At 56.8% G+C, this 26,175-nt stretch overlaps 10 protein-coding genes across 10 annotated transcripts; 5 read left to right on the top strand and 5 right to left on the bottom strand.

Annotated features, from left to right (window-relative positions):
• The first annotated feature begins 70 nt into the window (after positions 1 to 70).
• On the top strand, positions 71 to 1,792 carry B0I36DRAFT_30598 (carbon-nitrogen hydrolase). The gene is made up of 3 exons (XM_046152049.1): positions 71 to 232; positions 456 to 1,402; positions 1,538 to 1,792. The coding sequence occupies exons 1-3, from the start codon at positions 170 to 172 to the stop codon at positions 1,557 to 1,559; spliced, it is 1,032 nt and encodes a 343-aa protein (XP_046007451.1). The 5' UTR covers positions 71 to 169; the 3' UTR covers positions 1,560 to 1,792.
• Positions 1,793 to 1,983: 191 nt separating this feature from the next.
• B0I36DRAFT_334122 (Scd6-like Sm domain-containing protein) lies at positions 1,984 to 4,656 on the bottom strand. Its single transcript, XM_046155306.1, has 3 exons — positions 4,440 to 4,656; positions 4,041 to 4,317; positions 1,984 to 3,781 (listed from the first exon to the last, which is right to left on the bottom strand). The coding sequence occupies exons 1-3, from the start codon at positions 4,454 to 4,456 to the stop codon at positions 2,432 to 2,434; spliced, it is 1,644 nt and encodes a 547-aa protein (XP_046007452.1). The 5' UTR covers positions 4,457 to 4,656; the 3' UTR covers positions 1,984 to 2,431.
• Positions 4,657 to 5,735: 1,079 nt separating this feature from the next.
• On the top strand, positions 5,736 to 7,450 carry B0I36DRAFT_252337 (amino acid permease/ SLC12A domain-containing protein; the record flags this gene model as incomplete). Its single annotated transcript, XM_046150678.1, has 2 exons — positions 5,736 to 5,897; positions 5,987 to 7,450. The coding sequence occupies 2 exons, from the start codon at positions 5,736 to 5,738 to the stop codon at positions 7,448 to 7,450; spliced, it is 1,626 nt and encodes a 541-aa protein (XP_046007453.1).
• An 85-nt stretch (positions 7,451 to 7,535) lies between these two features.
• On the top strand, positions 7,536 to 7,863 carry B0I36DRAFT_30604 (uncharacterized protein). Its single transcript, XM_046152050.1, has one exon. The coding sequence runs from the start codon at positions 7,620 to 7,622 to the stop codon at positions 7,785 to 7,787; it is 168 nt and encodes a 55-aa protein (XP_046007454.1). The 5' UTR covers positions 7,536 to 7,619; the 3' UTR covers positions 7,788 to 7,863.
• B0I36DRAFT_334125 (uncharacterized protein) lies at positions 7,689 to 9,198 on the bottom strand. Its single transcript, XM_046155307.1, has one exon. The coding sequence runs from the start codon at positions 9,179 to 9,181 to the stop codon at positions 7,940 to 7,942; it is 1,242 nt and encodes a 413-aa protein (XP_046007455.1). The 5' UTR covers positions 9,182 to 9,198; the 3' UTR covers positions 7,689 to 7,939.
• A 705-nt stretch (positions 9,199 to 9,903) lies between these two features.
• On the top strand, positions 9,904 to 11,008 carry B0I36DRAFT_377190 (alanine racemase family protein; the record flags this gene model as incomplete). Its single annotated transcript, XM_046160530.1, has 3 exons — positions 9,904 to 9,993; positions 10,099 to 10,267; positions 10,425 to 11,008. The coding sequence occupies 3 exons, from the start codon at positions 9,904 to 9,906 to the stop codon at positions 11,006 to 11,008; spliced, it is 843 nt and encodes a 280-aa protein (XP_046007456.1).
• A 383-nt stretch (positions 11,009 to 11,391) lies between these two features.
• B0I36DRAFT_251397 (nucleotide-diphospho-sugar transferase) lies at positions 11,392 to 12,435 on the bottom strand (the record flags this gene model as incomplete). The annotated part of the gene is made up of 2 exons (XM_046150614.1): positions 11,392 to 11,896; positions 11,978 to 12,435. 2 exons carry the CDS (start codon positions 12,433 to 12,435, stop codon positions 11,392 to 11,394), a joined length of 963 nt encoding a protein of 320 aa, XP_046007457.1.
• A 3,513-nt stretch (positions 12,436 to 15,948) lies between these two features.
• Positions 15,949 to 19,825, bottom strand: B0I36DRAFT_334131 (putative AP-2 adaptor complex subunit alpha). Its single transcript, XM_046155308.1, has 7 exons — positions 19,313 to 19,825; positions 19,235 to 19,248; positions 19,130 to 19,173; positions 18,785 to 19,074; positions 18,394 to 18,728; positions 16,395 to 18,340; positions 15,949 to 16,325 (listed from the first exon to the last, which is right to left on the bottom strand). The coding sequence occupies exons 1-7, from the start codon at positions 19,462 to 19,464 to the stop codon at positions 16,161 to 16,163; spliced, it is 2,946 nt and encodes a 981-aa protein (XP_046007458.1). The 5' UTR covers positions 19,465 to 19,825; the 3' UTR covers positions 15,949 to 16,160.
• A 659-nt stretch (positions 19,826 to 20,484) lies between these two features.
• B0I36DRAFT_367686 (S-adenosyl-L-methionine-dependent methyltransferase) lies at positions 20,485 to 21,599 on the top strand (the record flags this gene model as incomplete). Its single annotated transcript, XM_046159511.1, has 2 exons — positions 20,485 to 20,867; positions 20,903 to 21,599. The coding sequence occupies 2 exons, from the start codon at positions 20,485 to 20,487 to the stop codon at positions 21,597 to 21,599; spliced, it is 1,080 nt and encodes a 359-aa protein (XP_046007459.1).
• A 234-nt stretch (positions 21,600 to 21,833) lies between these two features.
• Positions 21,834 to 22,721, bottom strand: B0I36DRAFT_377194 (Arp2/3 complex subunit; the record flags this gene model as incomplete). Its single annotated transcript, XM_046160531.1, has 3 exons — positions 21,834 to 22,056; positions 22,176 to 22,303; positions 22,467 to 22,721. The coding sequence occupies 3 exons, from the start codon at positions 22,719 to 22,721 to the stop codon at positions 21,834 to 21,836; spliced, it is 606 nt and encodes a 201-aa protein (XP_046007460.1).
• Between the last annotated feature and the right edge of the window lie 3,454 nt (positions 22,722 to 26,175).

Genomic DNA, 26,175 nt, shown 5'->3' on the forward strand with positions numbered 1-26,175 from the left:
TGGGACCAGTGGGAACCCCGGGACGCATTACATTCGTCAAGACTGCTTCAATGCTCTGGGCCACCAAGATGACCAATGTTCAACACGTTTGCTGGATGTAACCAAACTGACGCTGTCTTATGGCGTGCGTGATATATAGGCGGTTGGTCAGATATGCTCTGGCAACTCGATGACCAAGAACCTCGACCAGTGCACGAGCCTGGCGAGTAAGGCTGCCGCTGCCGGTGCAAAGGTACGCCTGGGTAATGACTCTCTTGTTTCTTCATGTCGTGGTGGTAGTCCCTGGATCAGGCTGGCTGTTCCCATCCTGGCATGATCTCTGAGGCGGCTTGTACAGAGCACATCTTTAGATGCATTGCTGCTTTCGATGCTAACTTTTCTTTCCTTCCCCTTGGAATCCATCCTTTTTTATCACATCCTTCCCCTCGATCCAACTGATACTCACCAGTTCATAGGTCCTCTTCCTCCCAGAAGCGTCCGACTACATCGCCACATCCGCCTCCGAGTCTCTCGGTCTCGCCGAGCCCATGGCCTCTTCGCCTTTTGTCAAGGGTCTCCAGGATGCCGCAAAGCAGCACAACCTCGCCATCCACGTAGGCATCCACGACGTGGCTCCAAACTCTTCATCCTCGTCCTCTTCCTCTTCCTCGCCCACCAGTCAGGAGCAACAGCCCCAGAAGCTCTACAACGGGACAATCTACATCTCCCCCGACGGCACCCTCCTTCACCCCACGGGCACCTACAACAAGCTCCACCTCTTCGACTACGCCTCCCTCCGCGAGTCCGCCTCAACCCAGGCCGGGTCCGACTTCACCCCTCCCTTCCCCTCCCCCATCGGCCTCCTGGGCAGCCTGATCTGCTTCGACCTGCGCTTCCCCGAGGCCGCCCTGCATCTCGCCAAGCCACCGCCGCCGCCGCCGCCTCCTCCTCCCTCGTCCCAGTCCCAAACCCAAGAAGCCGCCGCCGCCGCCGCCGCCCAGGTCCTGCTGTACCCGTCCGCCTTCACTGTGCCCACGGGCCAGGCCCACTGGGAAGCCCTGCTGCGCGCCCGGGCGATCGAGACGCAGAGCTGGGTCGTCGCGGCCGCCCAGGTCGGCAGGCACCACGCCTTCGAGGAGGGCGGCAAGAGGGTCAGCTACGGGCACAGCATGGTCGTCGACCCCTGGGGCCGGGTCGTGGTCGAGCTCAAGGGCGTCGAGGATGTGAATGCTACCCACAGTGTAGATATCGAGGCGGCGGTTGGTGGTACTGGCAAGGGCAGCAATGTAGGCGAGCAGAAGCAGCAGCAGCAGGAGCAGAGGTGGGAGGCCGTGGACGGCGCCGTGGGCGAGCTGGGCGTGTTCGAGGTCGATCTCGACCATGTCGCCAGGGTCAGGGAGCAGATGCCTTTGGTCAGGAGAACGTAAGTCCCCGTCTGGTGGTCGCTGTTGCTTTCCGCCCTTTCTTCTTCTTACCTGCGCTTTATCGCTTGCAAGAGGGGGAGGGGAAAGTGTTATTTCTTGGTCGTGGCTGACAGTGACTTGATGTGTCATCACAGGGACCTATACTCGAGCTGTTAGGAAGTGCTATGACGAGTAGGGCAAGTGACACAGAGTAGCGGTGGTACGTCTCATTTTCCGTGCTGCGGTCGAGGTATCAGAAGGCAATACGGCGAAGAATCATGGTGATATAAGCGCTTTGGTCTCGTAGCGTAGACTCTCTCCAACTGGGCCAGATCAGCAGCATGTCGCGAAATAGCAGAAGCCTACTAGTGTGAATCTTCACAGCGTGAAGACATCCTCCTGGCGCGTACACTTATCAGACGAAACAATGTGCGGGCAAAACACCAAAACACCAAGTCTGTGATGGAGAAGCCAACGAAGACATGCATAATCACATACGCACGGCAGTTCAAAAGTGAAGCAGGTTCGACTGATTTGACATTGGTGTGACAACTTCCGCGAGCGAGAACAGGACGGAGTAAGTGCACGGCAGCTACCTGAGAAAAAAAAAAGAAAAAAGAAAAAAAAAAAACAGTTGAGACCATGTCAACTGACCTCAATAACATGTTGCAAGAACCGCCGTGGCCATGGTCCAACCCGAAAATTCATGCAAGGACGATGCATATTTTTGCCCACGCGCCGTGTGATGTCGTTATCCTTAATCATTGTCATACCCTCGCGCGTAAAAACACAAAAACGCCGCTCCAATCGCTGCAGCCGGTAGTACGACTTTTGAGACGGGGACTCCTCGAGATCCGTAGAAAATGGCTAAACAGAGAATCTCAAATGTGCTCGCTGCAGGAATTCTCAGTAGATGTAGTGGGAGAAGAGGCCAGTAGTGTGGCCTGGGACGGGTAGTGTACAAGTTCGTCAGACTCAGCCAAGCCGAAAGACAAAGCAAGGTCGCTCGAGAAATCCACCATGCTGCTGATTGGGACGACGGCCAGCCATTACTGGGCAGCGGGCTGTCTTGGTGCGCCACCACGCCCACGGCCACCATAGCCACGCCCGCGACCGCGTCCACGACCTCTGCCACGGTAGTTGCGGTATCCGCCATCGACACTCTCCTGGCCGAATGTTTCCATGTTCTTGCGTTGTTCTTCGCCGCGCCAACCGGGACCGCCGGCTTTTTGGCCACCATTCTCAGCACGTTCACGCGCCTCGCTGGAGATGTTGTCAAAGAATGATTTGGTCTTGTTGTATGCCGGTGGCGCTGCGGGAGCAGCATCCTCTGACACCGGGGTCTCGGCTGGTGTACCATTCGGGACTTCAGACAATGGTGAGCCAACTTCAGCAGCCTGCGCCACGTCCTGCTTGTTGAACTTGGCATTCGCGGCGCCAAAGTCGAAGTCTTCCGTGGGAACCTCAACCTTGCTGCCTTGGACATTGCCGCCACGTCCACCACGGCCACGGCCGCGGCGGTTTGCGTTGACCCGCATGTCATTGACCTTGTTGGTCAGATTGTCGATCGCGGCGTTATTGCCATGGCCAGTCACTTGGGCAGCAGGTGCAGCTGATTGTCCAGCGCCAGCTTGGTTCATTTTCGCCATCGCAACCGCAACGGCAGCTCGAGCGGCGTCCGTAGCATCCTGCAGGCTCGTGGCCTGGTTCTGGTTCTTGCCAGCATCGGCGCCGGGTTTTACCGCAGCGGCAGCCGCAACAGCTGGACCTCCTTGCTTGGAGAAAGGAACGGCAGGCGTAATGCGATTGCTCTTGGGACCAGTAGGAACCCCCTTAGTTACTGCTGCCGGCTGTTGCGCTGAGGCAGTGAGGGAGTCGGCAGTGGCCTTAACTTCAGCCACTGACGGCTTCGAATCGACCGGAGGTGTAGGAGCTACGCCTGGAGCAGCCGGTGCTGAAGACTTGGTCTCTGAGGACAACTCGACCGCAGGACCAGGAGGACCGCCTGATCTGGCCTTGTCACCACCAGGCCCTTGTTGCTTGTCTGAAAAAGGGCCGTCTCTGCCACCTTGCTGCTGACCAGGACCGCCAGGCGGGCCGTGAGGACCCGGGTAGCCGAAGTTGTTCCAAGGACCAGGAGCCCCAGGAGGGAAGCCTTGACCCGGAGGGAACCAGCCCGGAGGAGGCGGGTAAGGCATGCCATTGAATCCTTGAGGAGGCGGTCCGCCACGACCCCATTGTCCCGGAGGTCCAGGAGGGGGAGGGTAAAAGTGGTTGGGCTGCTGGAAAGCGCCAGGACCACCAGGACCACCAGGACCACCGAAGCCAGGAGCACCTGGCCCGCCTTGTTGCTGATTGCCGGGTCCGCTGGGAGCGTTTCCAGCTGGGCGAGCGCGAGCCTGAAATCCATGATCATCGTTAGCAACTTGCATTTGGTCACAATGACTGTGAGATAGCGAATTGGAAAAGAAAGATCATGGCTATTGGATCAGAAGGAAGGCAACGGAAAGTATCAACACGGGGTTATGCGCTGTTCAGTCAATGACAATAGGTTTACATCCGAAATGTTTCGTCATATCCAATTTTGTAGGGCCGGGGAAAGCCCAGCCACGTCTGGCGAGTTTGTGTGAAGGCAAGGATTGTGATGAGCAGACTTACGCCGACAATCGCAGGGTCATCGGGCACCTTTGGAGGGCTGTTCTCCTTGGCTGGTGCCGCCGACTCGATGCGCAGATCCTTCACATCGCTGCCACGGAAGACGATGTACTCGTAGACCTGGTCTGAGGGACCTATCTCCTCGTCCGGATTGCCCTTGCGGCCTTCTGTGCCAAAGGACTGGACATTCTCGAGCGAGACGGTCGAGTCGTCGCTGTTGATGTTGTGAAGCGTGCCGCAATATCGGATGTCGCTCTTAGAGATGAGGGATATGCGAGAGCTAGCGGACAACGCGAGGTGCGGCGTTAGCAGCCGGAGGTGCCCAGAGGTGGCGAGACGCGCGCGGAAGCCGCGACAGGAAGCTCTTGGTCAAGGTCCAGGCAGCTTGCGTCGCCGACTTACCCAATGAATTCGGACATTGTGTACTCTGGAGGGCCTGCGCACTGGGCGCAGCGGAAGGCAAGAAGAAGAGGCGAGAGAGGTCGGGCGAGGAAGGAAAAGGCCTGGGAGGGAGAAAAGGAAAAGGGAGAACGGAGCTGGGAGGTGGGGAGGGTAAGGGCTCGGGGAGCAGCTCGGCGCGAGCAAGGCGTGACGAGAGGTGCAAGGTGGACAGTTCGCCCACCAGGCTGAGCTTACGCCGCAGGGTAGAGTGGAGTGGAGGAGGCTGAAAATGCAAAATCAAAGGTGGGCGCGGGGAGTGGCAGCTGGCCCAGCCACACGCGCGCTCCAATCACAGCGGGCACCAGGTGCCTGTATTTTGGCCTGGCTGTGGCGCGAGCTTTCGTTGCACTAGCCACAATACTCATCAGACACTCTAAACGCCCTAGCGGCGCTCGTGCTGTCCACCAAGTGACCGTACCTGATTGACGCCACAGTCACAGACGTGGAAGCTCAAGAACATGTGCGTTTTGGATGAAAAGTGGACATCTTGTTTCCAACCCAGATGTTTTGCGAAATAGTAGGGTCGGCCACTATGATGGAGTCGGCCCATTGTCGGACACCGATTGTCAGTACTGCGCGTGGTAGAGATATTCGATGCAATGTCGAGGATTTCCTGAATCGCGCCCAAGTGCCGACATGGAGAACAAGTAGGAGCACAACGCCCAGTGAACCAGGCGCAAGGGCTTGTCAAGGTTTTCGACCCATGCAGACATGTCAGATTTAGACCGAGATGAGACCCAATGGTCCGATATTCGGTGCATCCTGGAGCGACAGCACAGTTCAGAGGCTCCGGAAGCGTACCTTAGTAATAAGAGAATGCCTGAAGCAGCAGTGGCCCCACCACCGCCGGCCAGGCTTATCGCGTCAGGGTCCCTGCCTCTTGCGACAGCACGCAACGTAACCCCGGCCTCGCACCAGACTGCGCTCACCGTCACCTCCTGCCGCGATAACTGCTGTCTGATGGGAGGCGCCTCACGGCCGCCTGCGCCCGAATCTCACCCTCCACACAAGCTTTTTGCTTCCCGTATTCCCCACCCGCCATGAACGTTAGCAGACCCTGATAGAGCCAGCCCGGATTCCCCAGGGGCTCGAGGCGTGCAAATCATCTGTATAAGTGCCCCCGTGGCCCTCTGTCGAGTCCACCACGGACTCGCCCTCCCAAGGCCTGCCATGACCTCCCCCGGCGAGACCGGCGACATCACGACCCCTCTGCTCTCCACTACCGCCGACAACACCCACATTGGCCCCAACGGCACGATGAAGGGTCACGATGGTCAAGTGCACTACGGCACCACGGGGATCGCGTCCACCTCCGCCGTAGACCACGAGGGCGACTTTGTGACGAGGAACGAGGAGGAAGACCTCCGCCGGGGCCTTCACCAGAGGCATATCAGTCTTATTGCCCTCGCAGGCGCCATTGTAAGTCCAAGCTCTTCTGCCACCATGAATTCGGCTTCGTCATCAGCTACAAGCTCGCTCTCCTGGAACAGAAACTAATACGGGTCCAGGGCACCGGTCTGTTTCTTGGTCTCGGCTCCTCGATTCAAACGGCAGGCCCATTGGGAGCCCTTCTTGCGTATGCCACTATCGGGCTCGTGGTTTGTGCCGTCCAGTTCGCCCTTGGTGAGGTGACAGCCCTCCTGCCCGTGACGGGCTCCTTTGTGCGCCATGCCGAATTCCTCGTCGACCCGGCGCTGGGCTTCGCTATCGGCTACAATATCGTGTATGGAAACTGGCTCTCCATCCCTGCCGAGATCAGCGCCATCTGCGTGCTCTTCCAGTACTGGACCGACGTCAACTCGGCTGTGTGGATTGTCCTGGTCATGATTCTCACTTTCGCCGTGGGTATCGCCTTCATCCGCGTCTATGGAGAGGTCGAGTTCTGGTTCGCCATCATCAAGATCCTCCTCATTATCTTCCTCATCATCCTCGGCCTCGTCATCAACCTAGGGGGCATCCCCGGCGTGCCGCGACTTGGCTTCTACTACTGGCAGGTGCCTGGGCCTTTCGTCCCGTTCATCGCCGAGGGCAGCTGGGGATACTTCCTCGGGTACTGGGCCGTCATGTCCCGCGCCGTCTTCTCCTTCGCTGGCACCGAATCCGTTGCCATGGCGGCTGCCGAAACCCGCAACCCACGCCAGGTCATTCCACGTGCCTGCAAGCGCGTCTTTTTCCGTGTGTCCCTCTTCTACATCCTTGCCGTGCTCGTCGTCGGCATGCTCGTCGCCAGCGACGATGAGCGCCTCGACGATCAGAGCGGAACTGCCGCACAGTCGCCCTTCGTGATTGCCGCCAGCGCCGCGGGCATCGCCGCGATCCCGTCCGTTGTCAATGCCGTCGTCATAACCTCGGCCTGGTCATCGTCCAACCAGGCCCTCCTCGCAGGCACGCGCGTGCTCTACGGCCTCGCGCTCAAGAAGCAGGCACCACAGATATTCCTGCGCACCACCTCGTGGGGCGTCCCCTACGTCTGCGTCATGCTCCAGACAGCATTCATGTCCCTCGCCTTCCTCAGCCTGTCCAACGAGGCCCTGACCGTCTTTTACTGGTTCGTCTCGCTGACCGCGTGCGGCGTGCTCATCTCTTGGATCACGATCCTCGTCAACCACTGGCGTCTGCTGCTCGCCATGAAGAAGCAAGGCATCCCCGCGAGCAGCCTGCCCTGGCACAACTCGTGGACCGCCTACACGACCCCAGCCGCGCTCGTCATGTGCGTGCTCATCCTCTTCACCACGGGCTTCCCCGTCTTCGTCCCGGGCGGCTGGGACGCCAACAGCTTCGTCTCGTCCTACCTCGACATCCCGCTCGTCCTGGTGGCCTTTGGGCTGTGGAAGTTCTTCAAGAAGACCAAGTTGGTCGACCTCGCGACCGTCCCGATCCGCGAGGCACTGGAGGAGATCGAGCGCAACCCGGAACCCATGGAGCCGCCCAAGAAGGGCTGGGAAAAGGTCGCTGGGTTTCTGTGGGATTAATTGGACCGCAACCAACAAGGTCAGGAGATTGGCAAAGTCGTTGGGGGTTTGTACCTTGGCGGCTATCAAGACTTGCAGCGGAGCTTGCGTGTGTGTCGGTGTTTTTCTATTTGTTTAGCATCTGCATAGAGGTCTACTTGCATCTACTCAAGACTTGAGATACCCATAAATGTTCAATAGAATCACAGAATACATGAACACAAGCGAAAAGGTCCATTCACATCGGGGAGTTACCCACACGCGCCACATGTCTGCAATTGTGCGTTTTCAGCTTAACACGTTTGTACCTTTACGCTTCAGCACAAACACTACCGCCACGAGAGCCTCGCAACATTAGTCGAATTTGCCTCCCCATCTCAGTATGCTCGCGTGGCTTGGAGATTTTCGAATCATTCGCTCCTGGGTATCCTGTGACAAATCATCCTTACAATCGCGCTCGTACATGCCCCATCTCCAAATCGGCGGCTGTTTCCAACACTCTCACACATTTCAAGCCTCTGCCATATCCATGTCCGACTCCGCATCACTATCATCATCACCATCATCATCCGAAGACCCCTCACTACTAGTAGTGTCGGCCGGATCGACGTCACCTGCTCCCACAGCCGCCGCTTCTTTGACACCAGCCTCCTCCGGTCCATCGTCTTCTTCGCCCTCCTCCTCCTCCTCCGCATCATTGTCACTGGACTCGTATCCGATCAGCTCTCCGGCCGATCTCTTCCCATTCTCGTTCTTCCTGTGGTGCTGCTCGCCTTGCCGTGGCCGCACAGGCATCTCGCGGTGCTTGGGGGCCTCGTCGATGGAATACCCCTCCGGGAGCGGTGCGCCTTTCGGTAACACGTGAATGGCGGGGAACTCGATGATTTCGAGGCCGGGCAGGATCTTGGCGAGGCTATCGGCCGGATTCAAGGGCACGAGCTTCTGCGTCTGCCGCGAGGGCACCCGGGGTTTGTGGTAGAAGAACTGGTAGTTGCTTTCGACGGCAGCCTCCTTGGTAGTGGCAGTGGTGGTCGAGGCAGGGATTGCAGCTTGCTGCCAGGCACTCGAGGCTGGCGACTGGACTGTAGCCGAGTGCGCTGTCCAGGCGGATGAGGACGAGTTCTGCCCACCACCGCAGTGCTGGGTCTGCGGTGCTGCTGTCTTGGCAGCTCGCCCTGCGCTCGTCTCTTCCTTCTGCTGCTGCTTCTTCGACGACTTCTCGGCCGCACGCTCCTCGTCCGTCATCTGCGTGTGCCGAAAAGAGGCGAGGCCGGCTTCGAACCCGTGCGCAAGTGGTGTCTCGTCGAGGATCTTGTAGAGAATCCTCGTCGGTTGTCGCCGCTGCCCCCTCCTCTGCGTCGCCTCGGCCGACTCGCGGGCCTCGTCGTCGTCCCTGTTCGGGGCGGCATCATTACTGGGTCCGTCGTCGTGTTCGTGCACGAACCACTCGACCTGCCAGTTCATCGTGCGCGTGCGCTTATTCCAGCTGGTCTTGTTCTCCCGGGCCCGCGTCATGCCGTACGGCACGGCGGAGACGTGGATGCCCAGCTTGCGCAGGCGGAACTGCGAGTTTTTGTCCCACCGGCGCGACGACGCACCGTGATGGCTGTCATTTCCGTATCTGCCGCCATCGTTGAACCGCGCTCGCTTGTTCGGATGGTGGTGGTGGTTGCTGTTGTGCTGGTGGTGGTGGTGGTGCTGCTGCTGCGAGTGCTGGTCTCCTGGCGGCAATATGTCGCGCTCGTCCCGCATAATCTTCTCGGCCGTCTCGATCGAGCGCTCAATCTTTGTGAGGAAGTTGTAGTCGTGGTCGATCCCGGCGTCGGTCTTGAGCTTCGAGGGCGGCAGGTAGACTGTCGGATCGCGCTCGCCGCTGCATGATGACCACTTTTTATGCTTTGTGATGCACTGCAGCGAGCATGTCCGTGTCGCGCAGCGCGGACACTTGTACTTTGGAGTCTGGATATGGCAGATTGTGCAGAGCGAGGTGAGGAGAGGGTCCGCCATCGTGGCACTGAGGAGAGAGAGGTGCAGGCTGTCGGGGGTTGGAAATGAAGGTTGGCCGGCTGTCAATGATAAGGATATTGCAATGTGTAAGGACCAACTGCTGCTGGAGACTGTGCCCAGAATCGCTAGATAATGAATGCCGCCAAAAATGTCTTCCAGGGCCAGAAAAATAATGGTAGCGGAAAAGTGGTTACGCTGCGACGAGCGTCATTCGGAGTAAATATTTGGAGAGCTCATGCCTATCGATAAGGTACAGCAAGCGCCTACCATCGGAGGGAGTCCAGTTCACATGTGAATAACCTCATCGACGACGGCAAGTTAATGACACACAGAGTCACTCAATCCCAAGTAAAACCTGTATTTGCATCACGTGCACTTGGACTTCGCAGGAGCAACATCTCTTACAGACAGGAACCGCCGCCGACCACAGCGTTCTTGTATATGGCAGTACCATGAGCGAGCCAGACATGAAGATCGACCCCGCGCGAGCCTCGACGCTGGTCTCGCAGCTCAAGTCTGTCAGCGACCGTGTGGCCGCCGTCGCCAAGGGCCGCAATGTGAGTTTTTTTTTTTCTCCTACTCTCTCCCTCTCTCTCTTTTCTCGCCTACCAGACCACACGCACCCAGACAGATGGGCTAAAATAAACACACATTGCGGACAGGTCCGGCTCGTAGCCGTGTCCAAGCTCAGGCCGGCCAACGACATCCTCGCGCTGCAGCAGCAGGCCTCACACGTGCACTTTGGCGAGAACTACTCACAGGAGCTCCAGCAAAAAGCCGAGCTGCTGCCGCGCAGCATACAGTGGCACTTCATCGGCGGCCTGCAGTCCGGTGAGTTTTTCAGTCTTTCTGTGATGGCCTTCCCGCTCCCCTTTCTCGAGATGGGGGGGGGGGGGAGGTGTGTCGTGTGCCCCTTTGTTTCGCCAAGTCGCGAAAGACAAAACTAGTACATCTGACTGACTTGCAAAAATAAAATAAAACCCCCCAGGCCACTGCAAGAACCTCGCCAAGATACCCAACCTCTTCTGCGTCTCGAGCGTAGACACTCAGAAGAAGGCCCAGCTCCTCGACGAGCACCGGGGCAAGCTCCTCGCCAGCTTCTCCAGCTCGGCGACCACAGGGGAGGATGCGACCAACGCTGCCGCCGCCGACGCCAGCAGCAGCGGTAGCAAGCCGGGGAAGCTGAACGTGCACGTCCAGGTCAACACGTCGGGCGAGGAGTCCAAGTCCGGGTGCCAGCCGGGCGACGAGACGCTGTCGCTGTGCAAGTTCATCGCCTCGGACGAGACGTGTCCGAATCTCAACCTGCTGGGCCTGATGACCATTGGCGCCATTGCGAGGAGCGTCGCGACCACGCCTGAGAATGAGAATGAGGACTTCGTGCTGCTGAGGCAGCAGCGGGATCTGGTCGCCAAGGAGCTGGGCTTGGCGGATCCTGAAGAGCTGGAGCTGAGCATGGGCATGAGTGAGGACTTTGAGGGCGCGATCGCGCTGGGCAGCGGCGAGGTCCGGGTCGGGAGCACGATATTTGGCGAGAGAGGGCCGAAGAGCGAGGCCAAGATTGTGGCATAAGAATGGACTCTGCCGCGATCACAGCGCAACCTGGCTTGATTGGGCCCGGCTAGTGGTTGAGTCATTCGTACGAGAGACCACGGTCGCAAAACTACATGTCGCCGCAACAGTCGTTCAGGTTTTCACGTCATCAGGTCTGCTCATTGTGGTGCCCTGAGTACAGGATCTCCGGTTTTACGTGTGATAGCCGAGTTTGAGCATTCGCTGCATGCATATACAAAACGCTCATGATAATCACCGTCTAAGAGGTTCAGGCACACCCTCTAGGAACCCAACCAACGCCACTCCAAACTCCTGCGCCACCCTGTCGCCTAACAATGTCATGCCTCCTTGTTTTGTATGCTGCCTACTCCAAAAAAACTCGGACCAAAGTGTCCCAGGACCTATTCTTGGGCAACGACGGGCTTGACAACGGACTCGTAAAGTTCCCTCTTGCGCGCATCCTTGCTCTGGGTCCACTCCTTCTCGACCTCGGCCCAGACGTCCCACCAGATGCTGTGCTGCGACTGAATGACGTCCTGAGTGTCAAACTGCCGCGACTTCCACGGCTTGTCGAGGATGTAGTGGAGGATCCTGACCTGGTCGTCTTTCCACAGAGACGAGTGGCAGGAGCGCATGGGCTTGAGTGCGTTGTAGATGTAGGGCAGCGGCTTCCACTTGTTGCGGTAGACGATGGCAAGGAGGTCCTGGTCGAAGAACAACATGGTGGGCACGGCGGGGTCGGTGTTCATGGCGTGCATCAGAGCATCGTATTGCGCCTTGGACGGCTGCAGGATAACGGTACCGCTGTTGAGAAGGTGGTGGTTCTCGGGGACCTTGCCCTCGACAATCGCAGCAGGCTCGCCAGTCTCCTGGTTGGCAGCCGTGAAGGCGCAGTTCTCGGGGACCCTAGGGTTGGTGTGTAGTGTCAGCTGGGCGAAAAGACCTTTGATGTGGGTTGATGTGCTCGCTGCACGATTGCCGACTCACCAGTCCTTGCTGTAGTGAGCAAGCTTGCGGGGGTTGCATGTGCAGGCATGGGTGCTGGCAACCCAGCCCTCGGGGATCTCGACGTCCATCATGTCGTCAATGCTGTGGAGGATGACCTGGTCGCTGTCGAGGAGGACGACACGCTCATACTCGGTGAAGCCCCAGGGGGCGAGCTTCTCCCAGGTGCCCTTGTTGATCTTGCCGTCGCGAGGGGCGGGCTCGATCTTGTCGACGACAATGGTGGGGATGCCGGCAGCCTCAAAGGCCTCCATGTACTCGGTGTCGGCTTCAACATCGCGGGTGACCATGACCTTGAGCAGGTAGCGGCTGTTGGTCTTGCGCAGGCTGTAGTTGAGGACGAGGAGGCCACCAAAATAGCCGCGATTCGTGAGGAGGGTGGTCCATATCTTGGTCTTGCTGTAGGGCTCGCCCGCAAGGTTATGCGTGGGGATCGTCATGGCGGAAGATGTGTAAGTGACAAGGCTCTGAGGTTCAATTGGGTCGAGGTTTGCCCAACAAGTCAGGAAGCAGTGGGTTTGTGTAAAAGGGAGAAGACGAGCAAGCCAGAGGGGCCACGAGTCGCGGGAGCGAAAAGACACGGCAGCAGCTATTTGGGGAAGCTGTGCCGCCGTGCCCGGAGCCGGCGAGCAAGTGGAGGGGTGGTGGTGGTGGTGGTGGTTGTGGCGGGGCACCGGTCAGGAACGGCCATGGATGACGTGAGGCACTTACTTTCCCATGGCGTGCCTGGCGCCGAGCGGGACCCTCCAGGGCCCAAAGTGATGATCGCATCACTCCAAGCCGAGCCGAGCGCAGGCGTAGACATGCCCGGCGGCTCCGGCTGCTGACCAAGCCCACCAGACGCCTCGAGGTGGCCCCTTGCGCAGGCACAAGAACTACACAGCCAGCATACGACTGCAAAGCACGTCATCAAACCGGCCCCCAACTCTGCTGCTGCGGTGCGCCCCTTCAGATGCCCCCCAGGGCCGCTGCCAGGCCCACGTGCTGGCTCTGCAGATCCCCACTGCCCAATCCGGGTCCCTGCAGCGGCCTGGGCCTGCCTGCACAGGAAAGGGGGGGGATGAATGGCCAATGGATCTCACCCCATCTGACATGCTACGATCGTGCACTGAGATCGTGCTTCGCGAAAAAAAAAACACATTTGGCAACCCGCATACTGTGTGTCGAATCTCTAGAATTCCCAGATCGTGTCTACAACATCATCATGCCCCCCAGTGGAGTGACTGTACACAAGAAACACCGCCCGTCTGCTTCCTGCACAACTTGCAAATCCCCATCTTCCAACCTAGCCAACAGATTTGGGTTTCTCTTGCAAAAAAAACCAAAAGAAAAACTGCCAATCATCATATGCTGTCACACCCCGGCCCTGCTGACAGATAGATGGGTCAAACTGGCAAATACAGAAATTTGGATGCTTGCAACACAGGATGAAGGCCCTTCACACCGATGCTCTGGTCCTGTGTGCACGCGTCGCGTTTCTCGCCATCTGCCCAGCAGCCAGGGACAGCGCCTCCGCCTGCATCTGCAGCTTGGCCTGCATTCTCTCCAGCAGCTGCTGCTGATCTGCAAGTAGCTTCATGGCAGCAGTAAGTTGTTGTTCAAGGACGGGAGCCCGCGAGCCGCTCAGAGGCATTCGGCCGCACTGAGCCTGGTCCTCCATCGTCACCGCTGCCGGTCCTGCAGAGAGCACACGCCAGTCTGGCTCGCCCGGTCCCTCTCCGAAATGAATGGGAGTCTGATGGTTCTGCGATCTCGTTCTTGGTGCTGACGCACTGGTATGAGCTGCTGGCATCTAACAAGCAAGGTCAACCGTGGTGCACAGGCGTTTCGACCTCAGGAGCACAGCCGAATACAATCTGGCCACGCCTCGCAATGCCTTCAACACGCGGGATGATGCCGACAGTGAGGAGCCCGAGCTCGCTACTGCTGCCATGGCGGCGCTAGCTTGGGGCGTGCCCCGCTGGTCAGGGCCGCACAAAGTGTAGACGTCTGGACTGCCTGACATGGGACAGTATAAAATCTCTGGAAGGGTGGTCGTGCGGGTCGACGAGGCCATGCTCGTGGTTTGACTGGCGGAGGTACTCATCCGAGTCACCGCAGAAGACGTCGCTGTGCTCAGGGAGGTCGCAGACACGGTCGAGGAGGGCGTGTCTGGATCGGCAGCAGCAGGTTGCTCTGTCGCAGTTATCGTGGTCGGGCGCACGGTGTGGTATACATACCGAGTGCTGACGATGCTCATGGTCGTCCTCATCAACCGAGTTTCTGAGCCATGGTCTCCATGAGCTTCTGATTCAGGAGCACCGCGTTCCTCGTGCCAAACGCCGCCGAATGGATCTGTCGGGAGCGCCGATGCTGTTGTCATCGTGAGCGAGGCTGAATCTTCTTGGATGGTAGGGATCGAATCCGCCAATGCTGGTGAGGTGAGTAATGAGGAGACTCCGCCACCTTCTCGAAGGGCGCCATCCCGATGGGACGCAGCGGTCATCAAAACAAGACCAACTACGAGGGGCGAGCCATCAGCCACTGTTCCGCAATTTTTGTAACTTGAGGTCTTTCGGGGATATAATATTGTACTCACAACCAAGAAAACCAACGCCCATAAACACGACAATCGTCACGGCAATGTATTTGCACAGAGGTCTTCGGTAGACGATTCGAGGCAGCTCTGCTGCTGCTGCTAATTGTGAAACGTCCCATCGAGCCAAATGTCAGTAATCCAGTTCTGACAGGTCTTTTTGGGCCCACGGTGAGGAGATCGTGATGATGGGATTCTTTTTGTCGTGCGTGCGACGAGACTCACCTGCAGGCTGCTGCAGCTTGGCCTTGTGCACAGAGTCTTGGTCCTCCATGCTAGAGCAACTTTCTTAGCGGTGGGTGACAATCTCGTCGACTAGGCAGAGCACCCTCAAGCCAGGCTGCGTGATCCGGAGCGTCTTGGTGTCTTCCTCGGCCAAGGACAGGATGGGAGCCGATGTGGCTGGGTCGGGTGATTATATTCTCTTGGATATGTCAACAGTCAGGGCCTGTGGTCGTTGAGTTTGGTGGAGAGAAATCAAGGAAAACGTCCGTCATGCATCTCTCGAGGTCAAAAAGTCCTGGACAAATGCGAGGGGGGACGCGAAAGGGTGTGTTGCGTTCGTGGAACCTGGAAGTCCTGTCGATAGCGTAGCGCCTGGAAATGAGCGTGTTCGTTTCTGAGCAAGGCCAGGCGCTTGCAAATGTAGTACAAACGCTCTCCCCCTCCAATCTTTTTGCTCGCCCTCAGGCGGTCTACAAGGCAGCCCAGCGAGGTAGGGTCGCGTCTCACGTCTGCTCAAGTAAATCTTTGCGGTGTTGCCGTGGAAATGAAAGTCGTTGTGCGGCACGCTCTATGCCTTTTAGGCAGAACCGGGGAATTTTCTGATTCATGGTTTGGTCTGAACATTTCTCCCTGGCTGGGTGGCTACGACATGTGGTAGAGGAGAGAGCGGAAAAGATCCGTGCCATGCAGTTGTCTCGTCTGCATCTGCCTGCGAAAGTGCTCGACGATCGGTAGCTAGCACCATGATTGGTAAGGTATACACAAATGGGAGAGCGAAGAGGACGACTCTGTCCACTCCAACGACTCTCGTGAGCCAAGTATTGCTTCTTGTGATGGCTCTTCGCTCTTCCGATCACTATACTGGCCGGCATATCTAAGCAAAAGGAACGGCAGGCTCCAGAGTCTGGCGACTAAAGATTGCTTGAATTTGGCACGTGTTGGGGCGGGATCGTTCAAGGCCAGGGATCTCGCACAAAACATGTTTGCCTGTTCCTACTAGAACAAAAAGTACTGAATGACGTGCCATGAACTCGCCTAGCAATCGACATGGTGTGAAAAAGATCTCGCACGGTTCAGACGTAGGCATTACCAGAGTTTGCTCAGCTCAGGGACATACATACACACACACACACACACAAACACAAGCCATCAGGGTGAACTGCGCCCCCTTCCGCTTTTCTTCGGCTTCGACTTGTTCACAAACGCCCAAGTTAGTTGAGAAAGTTGGGAAGAGAGTAAATCAACAACTGAAGGACAATGAATGCTGCCTTTTTGCACTGCTATGTAGTAAACCAGCGTTTTCCCCGTTCCATTCGTCATTCTCATGCATAAACAGAATAATCATCCCCAGACTCTCGCAGCATGCTATGTAACCATCACATTGCCAAATACATTAGATATGTCTTGCCTCGTCGGCCCTTCGTCCCGCACAGGTCTCGTCGACTCGCCTGCCGCCACCCTGGCCTCCATTAGTTTCAGCAGCACGGCTGGCACGCCCTCGTCCGTGGCGCGGATGGTCAAGCGTAGCATCTGAGAGGTCAGTAGGTTAGTTTTGTGGCTCTCTTTGTTCAAGGTCCTTCAAGAAATGAGCAAACATACCTGCGTCTCGTAGTTGGGCTCCAGCCGCAAGAGACAACCAAACTTGCCACCGCCAGAAGTGTGCAGCACACTCGCTCCGACAAAGTTCTTCGTGTTGGGATCAACGCCCTCAAGAACGCCCCAGCGGAATCCTTCGATGACCTTGCGCACAGAGCTGGCCGTGATGGCATTGCTATCCGGCTTGCCAGACAAAGTAATGATCTGCTGTGCCTCGCGGGGTGCACCGCCAATCTGCTTCCACCTTTTGAAGAAGTCCTCCGCGGTGAGATCGGCAGCGTCCATGAACTTGTGGGCTGCGATCGGGAGCTTGAGTGTCAGGGCCTGGAGGGCACCAGCCAGATAGCTGATCCTGACGGTCGGGCAGTTATTGAACACCTTTTTGCATTCAAACATGATAATCTGCCGTGTCTGACCTCCTGCGGGGATTGTGCTGTCCGGAATGCCCTTGACATCCCATGAGAGGTTCTGCTTGTCGCTCGCGTCGAGATCCAGCGTCGTTGTGAACGAGCTGATGGAGGCTGGCGTCTTGTTGGCAATATATAAGATCAGGCAAGCCATCTGCCCCCGATACTCGGAGCGCACTCCCACTTGCAGCTGGCCATCCTCAAACAAGACACCATCGGCCTTGAGCATAAGCTTGTTGAAGCCAGCTTCCCAGCCCGGTGACAAGTGAGCGGCACTTGCCAGATTTGGCACTTTAATGACCTTTTCTGGCATTGGCCCGGCGTTCATGTCGAGTCCAGAGAGGTCATGGGTGTGCCCATTGAGACCGTTGGAGGCACCATTGCCATTCAGCGGCGCGTTCGAGCTGAACACCCGCTTAAGCCCAGGTTGCTTCGCCATGTTAAGCTCATTGGTGTCGGCATTTGCGTCCTTGCCTCCCACGACCCAGGTGCGCTTGTCGCTAGTGTTGGCATGTTTTTGGTGCAGTCTCGAGAGCAGTGCGGACTGACGTTCCGGGAATGGTGGCATCTCGTCGCAAACAGTACGCAGGAGGTCTTCAGAGTGCAGCGTCGCTAGCGTCAAATACTCGTAAGCGCGTTGTTGCAACTCCGAGTCGAGCGAGTGGCTGTAGAGCTCGAATGCGTTCATCAATTGTGGCTTGATTTCCGGGAAGAGGTTGACGAATTTGATGAATGATGACAAGATCATTGCCCTTGTGCTGGATGAGCAAGCGCTTAGCTTGCCGGACAGAGCAATGAACTGCTCAATCGGACTGCACCCTGGCTCCTCCGCAATGAGATGACCAAACTCCCCAAGAACGTAAGCACCAATCTTAACCAAGGTCTCGTGGCAGTGGTCCTGCTTGACGTGTTGTAGGGTGTTCTGCGCAGCGTAGACCTGCAGCTCTTCGTTGTTCGTGACGATCTGGATCACTCGCTGCCAGACCTCGTCGCTGAGGTGATCGCCAGCAATAGCCACAAGGCGGAGTGACACGTTGATGTACCATTGGATATCCGTGGCATACTTCTCCGTGAGAATGGCAATCTTGAGAGCCATTTCCTCCCGGAGGGCAAAGTCGGCATTCTGCAGATAATGCAGAAGCTCAGAGACGATCGGCCCGGAATTTGTCGAGTCGCACATACTATATAGCAAGTCGAGACCCTTCCTCCTCACACTGATGTCGCGATCCTTGAGAGAGCCGAGAATTACCTCCTGGTGCTGCTTGATAGGCTCAAGATCTTCCGCGCGTGCCGCCAGATGCGTCATGGCTTCAAGACCGAGATAACGAACATTCGTCTCCCTGGAAGTGATGAACCTCCCAAGGCGGGTCGAAATCTGCTTCATCAATGCATGTTCCGTGTCGAGGTGGATGATGAGGTTGATAGCCTCGAACAGGACAGCGTTCTGCGCATTGTTCTGCTGGACGTTCTTGCTCGACTCCATCGCCAGGTTCAAGATTGTCTGCAACGACTCTCGGATCATCTCACGCACGTGGCTATCCTCTGCAAAGTTGTTAGCACGCATAGCAGATGTAAGAACCCGGACAGTAACTCACCAGATGGCGGGAAGTATTGAAGCAGCCTCAATAGCTTGACCTGCAACCACGGACATGGCACTTTGTAGTAGAGGTAGTCGGCTGTGAAATCCCCATCGACGAGTATCCGCTTCAGCCGGGTCGCCGCCTTGACATATGCGCCCTTGTACTGCTCCAGATTGTCCTGGGCCACCGTCATGACTAGCGAGGTCACAGAGAGTGCGACTCCCAGGTCGATGTCGTCCATCAGCGATATTATGCGCTCGGCCCATTGTGGCTGCACGATGTCGGGGTGTTTTCGGTACAGGCGAAGTAGGGTAAGCGCCGATTTCTTCTTGACGAATGCTTTGGAAGTTCTGCGACAAACTTAGTATCTCCAGACAATAGTTCCAACAGACGCTGGCGGACATACGGTGAGATCAGCAGTCGATGCACTTCTCCGCTGAGCGCCTCGCCCATTTCCCGGCCACCCACGTTGGCAATTGCGTGCAAAGCCAAGCAGTTGAACAGTTCGTTGTTGTCGAGGAGGTCTTTCCGGATACTATTAACGACCAGGTGCAGCAGCTCGTGCTTCTCGTGTAGGAACAGAGTCATGGCGAGGTATCCAATCTGCTTTTCGGAATACTTGTTGGCGGAAATAAGGTTGACAGCTTCGAGGTGTCCGAAGTCGACATTCCATCCGAGGATGTATATGTACAGCAGCTACCACAAGTATCAGTTGTTGTCGCTGGTTGGATCCGCACAGCATTATCCGTACCTTGCAGACATATTTCTTCTTGTGATATCCACTCAGACTTCCATCTGCGATGGGGGGATCAGTAAAACAGTCCATGGTCCAGTCGCATGCGCATAGTCTCCATACCCTTGAACTTTTGTCTGGTTTCCGGGAGCCTTTTGTTAGTCCCTGGCGTCGAACACGAGCTCCCACAGTTCTGCTCACCGAATGTTGGCTAGCTCTTTGTTGATTCTCTTCTCTTCGAGCTCTCGTGCGCGGGCGTTTCTGAGGTCGGCAATGAACTGGACGAGGCCGCGCATGTTCGAGTTGTTTGCTGACGAGCGGCCAAGGAAGCCAGCTGCCGCGGAGGAAGCCATCTTGGGCGGTCACCGTCGCAGTGACGCGCACGCTCCGTCTGTGGTGAGTTCGCTGCTCGCGCCCGTCGCCGTCGTCGTCGCGGTCGTCCTGGTGTAGATGCTTTCCCGGACAGGACCCCCTATCTCTGTGTATGCGCGACGTCCCCCCTTTTGTCGGCTCTCCGCAGCATCCGGGCGACGGAGTGAACAGTCGCACGTGCGTCAGGCGGGTGCAGGTGGGCGACAGGGAGTCGTCGTCTCGTGCCGGCACCGAAGGCTTCTGGTGTTGTGCTGGAGGCGATTCGGGTTGAGTTGGGCACAGAAGAGTCGACGGGAAGCGATGGTACAATAGGATGCAGCACCGAGTTGTCTTGTGGGGAGAAGAGGAGCACGAGGGGAGCCAAGGCCACGCGCAGCCAGGGCTCAGGGGTCAGTCAGCTTAATTGCCAGAATCCAGAGCAAAGGGCCCACTCCAGACCTCCACCTCTCCAATGTCCCGCCTGGAGGAGAAACAAACTGTGGACAGCTGGGCTGCAACTGCTTGCAATTCTGTGTACAGACAGCGAGGACGGCCATTGTGCGAGCCAATGCCAAGGTTGGAGCCACCCCGGCTGGGTCTTCACCGGTGTCTCGATCGTCGAGGATCTCACATCTTCGGAGCATCCATTGATGTCCCTAGGCGGCAGATACTATTCCGGGTCACTTCCGCCTCCTTCAAGGCTTGGAGAAGTGACCCAAGCCCATGAAGAGTTCATGCAATGAATAAACGCAGCCCACACATGTGTTATTGCGCCGTCGGTCGGTAGGGGTACATGGCGTGTCCCCGTGCCTCGAATTGGCATCTTGGGGAGACTTCCATCCGGGTGAGACCCACACGAGCTTCCTCCCCCACTGCTGCAACGACCCGAGACTTTTTGAGACATCACGATCTCGTTCTCCACGCCACGCTAAACGCACTGCCGACCCCGTCACTCCCAGTCTCTTCTTCCTCACCACCTCTCCCCACGGCTCAGAATGTAGCTGGTCCTGCCCACAGCCACCATGCACAGGAGGATAATCGCCACGGCTTGCGCCCGCCTTGCACGGCCGCTCCTCCACAATGCCGCCTCAACCTCTCCCAGGCTAGCAGCAGCCGCAGCAGCAGCAGCAATAGCAACACCCACCTGGGCCCGGCGCTCCTACGCCTTCCAGGCCGCCGCGCCCCCATTGCACCAGGTCTTCAACCGCCGCACAAAGTGGCTTCAAAAGGAACGCGCCGCGGCCGACGTCGAGAGCAGCCGCACGGCCGACTATCTCAAGGACGAGGTCGCCATCCGGCTGTGCGAGCGCCTCCTCGACATCAAGCGGACCTACCCCAAGGTCCTCGACCTCGGCGCCAACAGCTGCAACGTTGCGCGCGCCCTCGTCCGGCCCGACCCGGACCCGTCCCCGAGCATCCCATCTCGGACCCGATAGCCAGGCGCATCTCGCACCTCACGGCCGCCGAGTCCTCCGAGACGCTGCTCTACCGCGACGCCGACCTGCCCTTCAACTCGGAGATCAACATGACCCGGGAGGTGCTTGCCGACGAGGAGACCCTGCCCTACCCGGCCGACACGTTCGACCTGGTCCTGTCGTCCCTCGCGCTGCACTGGATCAACGACCTCCCGGGGGTGCTCGCGCAGATCAACAACATCCTCAAGCCGGACTGCGCCTTCATGGGCGCCATGTTTGGCGGCGACACGCTCTTCGAGCTGCGCACCTCCCTGCAGCTCGCCGAGCAGGAGCGCAGGGGCGGCATCAGCCCGCACGTGTCCCCGCTCGCCGATGTCCGCGACGTCGGCGGGCTCTTGGGCAAGGCCGGCTTCAAGATGCTCACCGTGGACGTGGACGACATCATCGTCGACTACCCAGACATGTTTGCCCTCATGCAAGATCTGCAGGCCATGGGCGAGAGCAGCGCCGTGCTCGGCCGCGAGATGGGCGCCATCCAGCGCGACGTGCTGCTCGCCGGGGAGGCCATCTACCGTGCGCTACACGGCAATGAGGACGGCAGCCTGCCCGCCACGTTCCGCATGATATACATGATTGGATGGAAGGAAGGGGGTGACCAGGCACAACCATTGCCCAGGGGCAGCGGGCAGATCAACCTCAAGGATGTACTACAATCTTCATGAGTGTAACAAGATATGTATAAACCATTATGTAGACGCTCGCTGTGAGCAGATTTTCGCCGACTTTACCGGTTACATTAGTGAATTCGGACCGTATCCACACCACGAGGCGCTTCACGAGGCTCGCAAAGGACAGAGTCAAAGGTGTCGTGGTGATCTTGGTTGTTTTGTCTTTTCCGTACCGTCTAAGCTCTGTCCCGGCGAGCAGCCCTTCTCAAACACTTCTCGTCCGGCTCTCTAAACCTTCCGCCAGTCGGTCATGCAGCGACCTACACTGCCCAGACCAGCAACGTCCACCACCTTCTCGTGCCAGCTCAACAGTACGCTCATCGCCTGCCCGCCAGACTCGTTCATGGCGCTCGGCCGGCCGCTGACCTGGCTGAAACCGGTGGACTGGGGTGTGGCCGCTTGCCTCTGCGCCTTGGCACTGCCACTCGATCCGCCCGCCATGCCCTTGTACCTGCGCATTGGATTCTTAAAGTCAGTATCCGCTTGTGAATCCTGGTCGGGAAAGGGTTGACCCGGCAGTTGGAGGTATTTGTCGCTGTGTGACATTGTGTGAGCTGGGTGTCTGCCTACAGGTACTTCATAAGGACGTCGAGGAGCTCGCTGCCGCCTTCCGAGCCGTAGATGCGTTGCAACATTGGTGTCATGTCGCTCGCCTTGATTGATTGTAGAACCTCGACCACAGTCTGGAGGTGGGCATCCTATTGTTGTGGGAACAAAGGGGTCAGTCTCGAGCTCGACAAAAACAGCGCCGTGTCCCTGCCCACCGGCCTCGGGTCGTCATGCAGCCATAGCTACAGTCTGACGAGCAAGAGACCTGGTAGAAGCTGGGTTCCGTTACGGATGCATGCCCAATCGCCATACCTTTGCCGCGTCGGAGCCGTTGTAAACGGGCGTTTCGAGGCAACCCCTCAGTGCGCCCTCGGCATCGCCGCCGCGCAGCAGCTGGCGGACCTGGCCATTGAGCTGGCGGACGTCGTCCTCGGAGATCTCGGGCAAGGGCGGGTGGAGGGTCGAGAGGTCGAAGTTGAGGGACGAGTCTGGGTCGAGGGCATCGACGTTGACGGTGCGCCAGGCGTCGCTGAGCGAGTCAGCGGTGTGCTGCTGGATGATGGACATGCTCGATGCTGTGCGGTGCTGAGCTGGTCTGGACGGATGGTGTCTGTGGGCAATGGGAGAGTGTCGCTGGCTCGTGGATCGTGGTCGCAGTGCCCTTGTCGATGGATGGCTTGCCGTCTGCCTTGGGATCGGAGGTGAGTGTGGGGTTGGGAGACTGACGTTGCGATGCTGCTGTGTGCTGCTCGAGCTCGAGGGCACTGGCAGTGGTGGGGACGCCTCAGAGTGGGGCCATCCCGCCTCCACAGCTTGTGAGCTTCCGTGCTTTATGTAAGACAGCTGCCCTGCAACAACCTTCTCCAACGGCATCCCCTCAGATAATCTGCCTCCAGAGTATGTGCCTTCTGTCGATTCAATTTTTTTTACATCTGTACTGTCTCTATGAATCCCAGGCTTTGATAAGGAGACCACATCCGTGGCGAGCCATCATAATGGCATGACACCTACTTCTTGATGAGGAGGTAGGCACAATCATTTCATCGATATTCGTGCTCGTAGCAATGACAACATTTGTCACCCATAATATGTTTCAAGACGGGATTGAAGCTCTTGATGGACAGGGCAGACCATGGTACTGCACGAATTAGGTCTCTCTAGCTTCTAGATACCACAGAGATGTGGAGCGAGCAGCCCATCATAAGCCATACGCGACAGCAGTAAGCCTTCTCGCGATGTGTCAGAGAAACAAGCCGACTGGACATTCGTGCTGACCCTGATCTTCCAAGATTATTAAAGCTTTGTATTTCTAGATTCAAACGTTCCATTATCATATTTGCTGTGAGCTTGATCGGGCTAGTGAAGTTAGGACGACACTCACTCCGAGCAGCACTTGCCATGTCTCGAAGTAGTCGCTGCTGTAGTCGTGCCTGCCAGCTCGCAATCTTTTCTGAGATACAGTAGCCATTTCCAGCGGTCCATGTCTTGACAGGAGAATCGAGAACTTCTCATAGTTTTGCCCGCCTTGGAGGGCTGCAAACCATCAGCCCCCTTAATCAGTCTCGCCATCCCGTGCCCTATTGCGCCATCTGTCGGCCAGTTTTCTTGTCCAAAATCCATACCACAATCCCTTTCGTCAAACTCATCCTCATCAGTTACATCATCGCGGAAACACACTCTCCGAGTCCAGACCAAACAACGCCATCTGTGACGTGTGGGCGAGTTTTCCAAGCGTCTAAATTCCCAGTCCAACTGCCTAGGCTCATTCGACAGATCCCACCGTCATCATCGGAGTCCCGAAAGAATAGACCGACCTTCACATACATTGTGTTTACGCTGAAAGCTCTTCAGAAGTACGAACAAGATGCTCGCCCCTCCACCTGCGGCTCCTGCGCCGTTCGATCCTCATAGCGTCCCTCCTGTGCCCGAGATCAATCTGCCGGAGACCAGACTGGCTGCCCCTCCGCCACCGCAAAAACTCGGCCGTCGAGCTCGCGCCAAGCTCCGCGCCAGCCAAACTCTTCTCAACGTCGCGCTCGCCATGAATCCGGCCGCGCCGTCAGACTTGTCAGCCACCACGGGCAATGCTGCTGCCACTTTGCAGTCAGGGCGAGGAGTCTGTTTGGAACATCCCGGTCGGAAGCCAAGGCGATCACCCATCAAGAACCTTCGGAAAAGAGCCAAGAAATATGGACAGATTGTCGTCGATGCGCTCTAACTAACAGTACGTGGGCCGGCAAGGGTCTTAGGTAAACCGGGAACTGAATACCTGTCTCTTAATACCAACGCCAAAATTCAGAACTGCGACTGAGATCATGCGCTTGGTCAAGTCTGCGTTAGGATAACCAGTAGCACTTAAACACTACAACACTTAGACAGCAAATCATCCCATTCTGTACTATTCGTAACATGGCAACCTCACAGAAGGCTTTTACGAGACAGAACTCTGCCATCGGCCTCGGGATAGACCGATATGTCGCAGTGCGCCCGAAGGTGACGAAAACATTCCTATCTGGCCTGTCCAATGTCCTCACATGTTGTCCGTAAATGCCTTTTTCTTCCCAGGGACATTTTCTAGATCATTGTAGCTCCAGATCGCTAGATCTATTTAAAAAAAAATTGAATATTAGTAAAACTCAAGTTTCCCTGCTACTGGGGGAGTCTTGAAACTGCATTCAAAACAGCCAAGCTGTTTTACGACAAGATGGTGTGATACAGCTATCAAAATGACCATTTCCGAGACAAAAATAAGGCTGAACTGGACAATTCCATGTCATGTTCTTGCAAACACCTTACCCCCAAAGTCAGAAGCAGTTGAGAAGGCATGTATTCGGCATCTAAGAAACCCCTTGCAACTTCCTGTGTGTCATGGAACCGCATTCCTTCCAAGTGGTCTATGCATTTTGGGCGACTGGGAAGCACCACGCGCTCCAGGCATGCCGGCCCAGGATATCAGAAAGCAATTCGATACAGAGACATGACCTAACACCATTGTTTTCTTGTTGCAGTGGTTTCCTCAGAATGACATATGACAGAGTGCCACGCAGTCAGGAAGCAGAGATAAGCAGGGTCGCAAGAGCAATATGCATCACACGTGCCACGAATCTCGATATCGTCCTTCAAGCTTAGCATTTCAGCCCACGAGTCGCCACCAGAGGAAACGGGGGAGGAGCCACAGGTACGATCCACGTGTTGTGCATACTTTGCTTGCGTGTTTCCATCTGATCGTCTCGAAAATCACGTCACATTTTTTGGGCCCTCAAGCACTTGGCGGAATGAAAAGGCATTCTCTGATCAGCCCCCCCCTTACGTACACCGCTCATCCCCTCGATCGCTCCATTCAATTGATACACGATGCAGATTTTCTCGTGAACCAGCCAGCCAGCCAGCCACTTACACCGACACGCAGATGATCCCGGTCGTTTCGTCACAGGATGCCACCCACCTCGTCAGCCAAGTCGGACCAGTCAGATGGCAGCACGACGATAGGAATCACCACCACCACCACTGTCACCTTCAGACAACCAACACCACCACTACCACCACTACAGCCGCCACCGCCGCAACAACAGCAAATAACAAAGGAGGCTTCGACCAGGGGGGCGGGGCACTCACTATGACTTGTTGCTCCTCACCGCTTCCTGTTTTCCTTGGGCTGCTGGTGTAACGGAACTCCACGTTTTCGTCTAAAATACAAAGCTGTTGGCACAATATCCGTTTCCCAACATATGTACCACAAAATTGAATTTTTTTTTTAAAAATTCTGAAATTATTTAAAGTCAAATTGATTTTGCAGTTTACACCCATTCCGTCCTGATATCTATGCTGTTCTACCATGAAATACATGTAGGCCAGCAAGAAGATCCACGTATCTGTGATAAAGCTCAAAGAGCTCTCGAGCCAACAAAAGGTGTCCCCTTTATCGACACAGTAGTAAAATGAGCCGTCCGTTATTTCCAAGTCTCCCGACAGATACAGAGTTTGCGAGGCTAGGCTTTGGACAATGATTACGTTGTCTGTA

This window comes from Microdochium trichocladiopsis (assembly GCF_020744255.1).
Source record: "Microdochium trichocladiopsis strain MPI-CAGE-CH-0230 chromosome Unknown B0I36scaffold_10, whole genome shotgun sequence".
NCBI lineage: Eukaryota > Fungi > Ascomycota > Sordariomycetes > Xylariales > Microdochiaceae > Microdochium > Microdochium trichocladiopsis.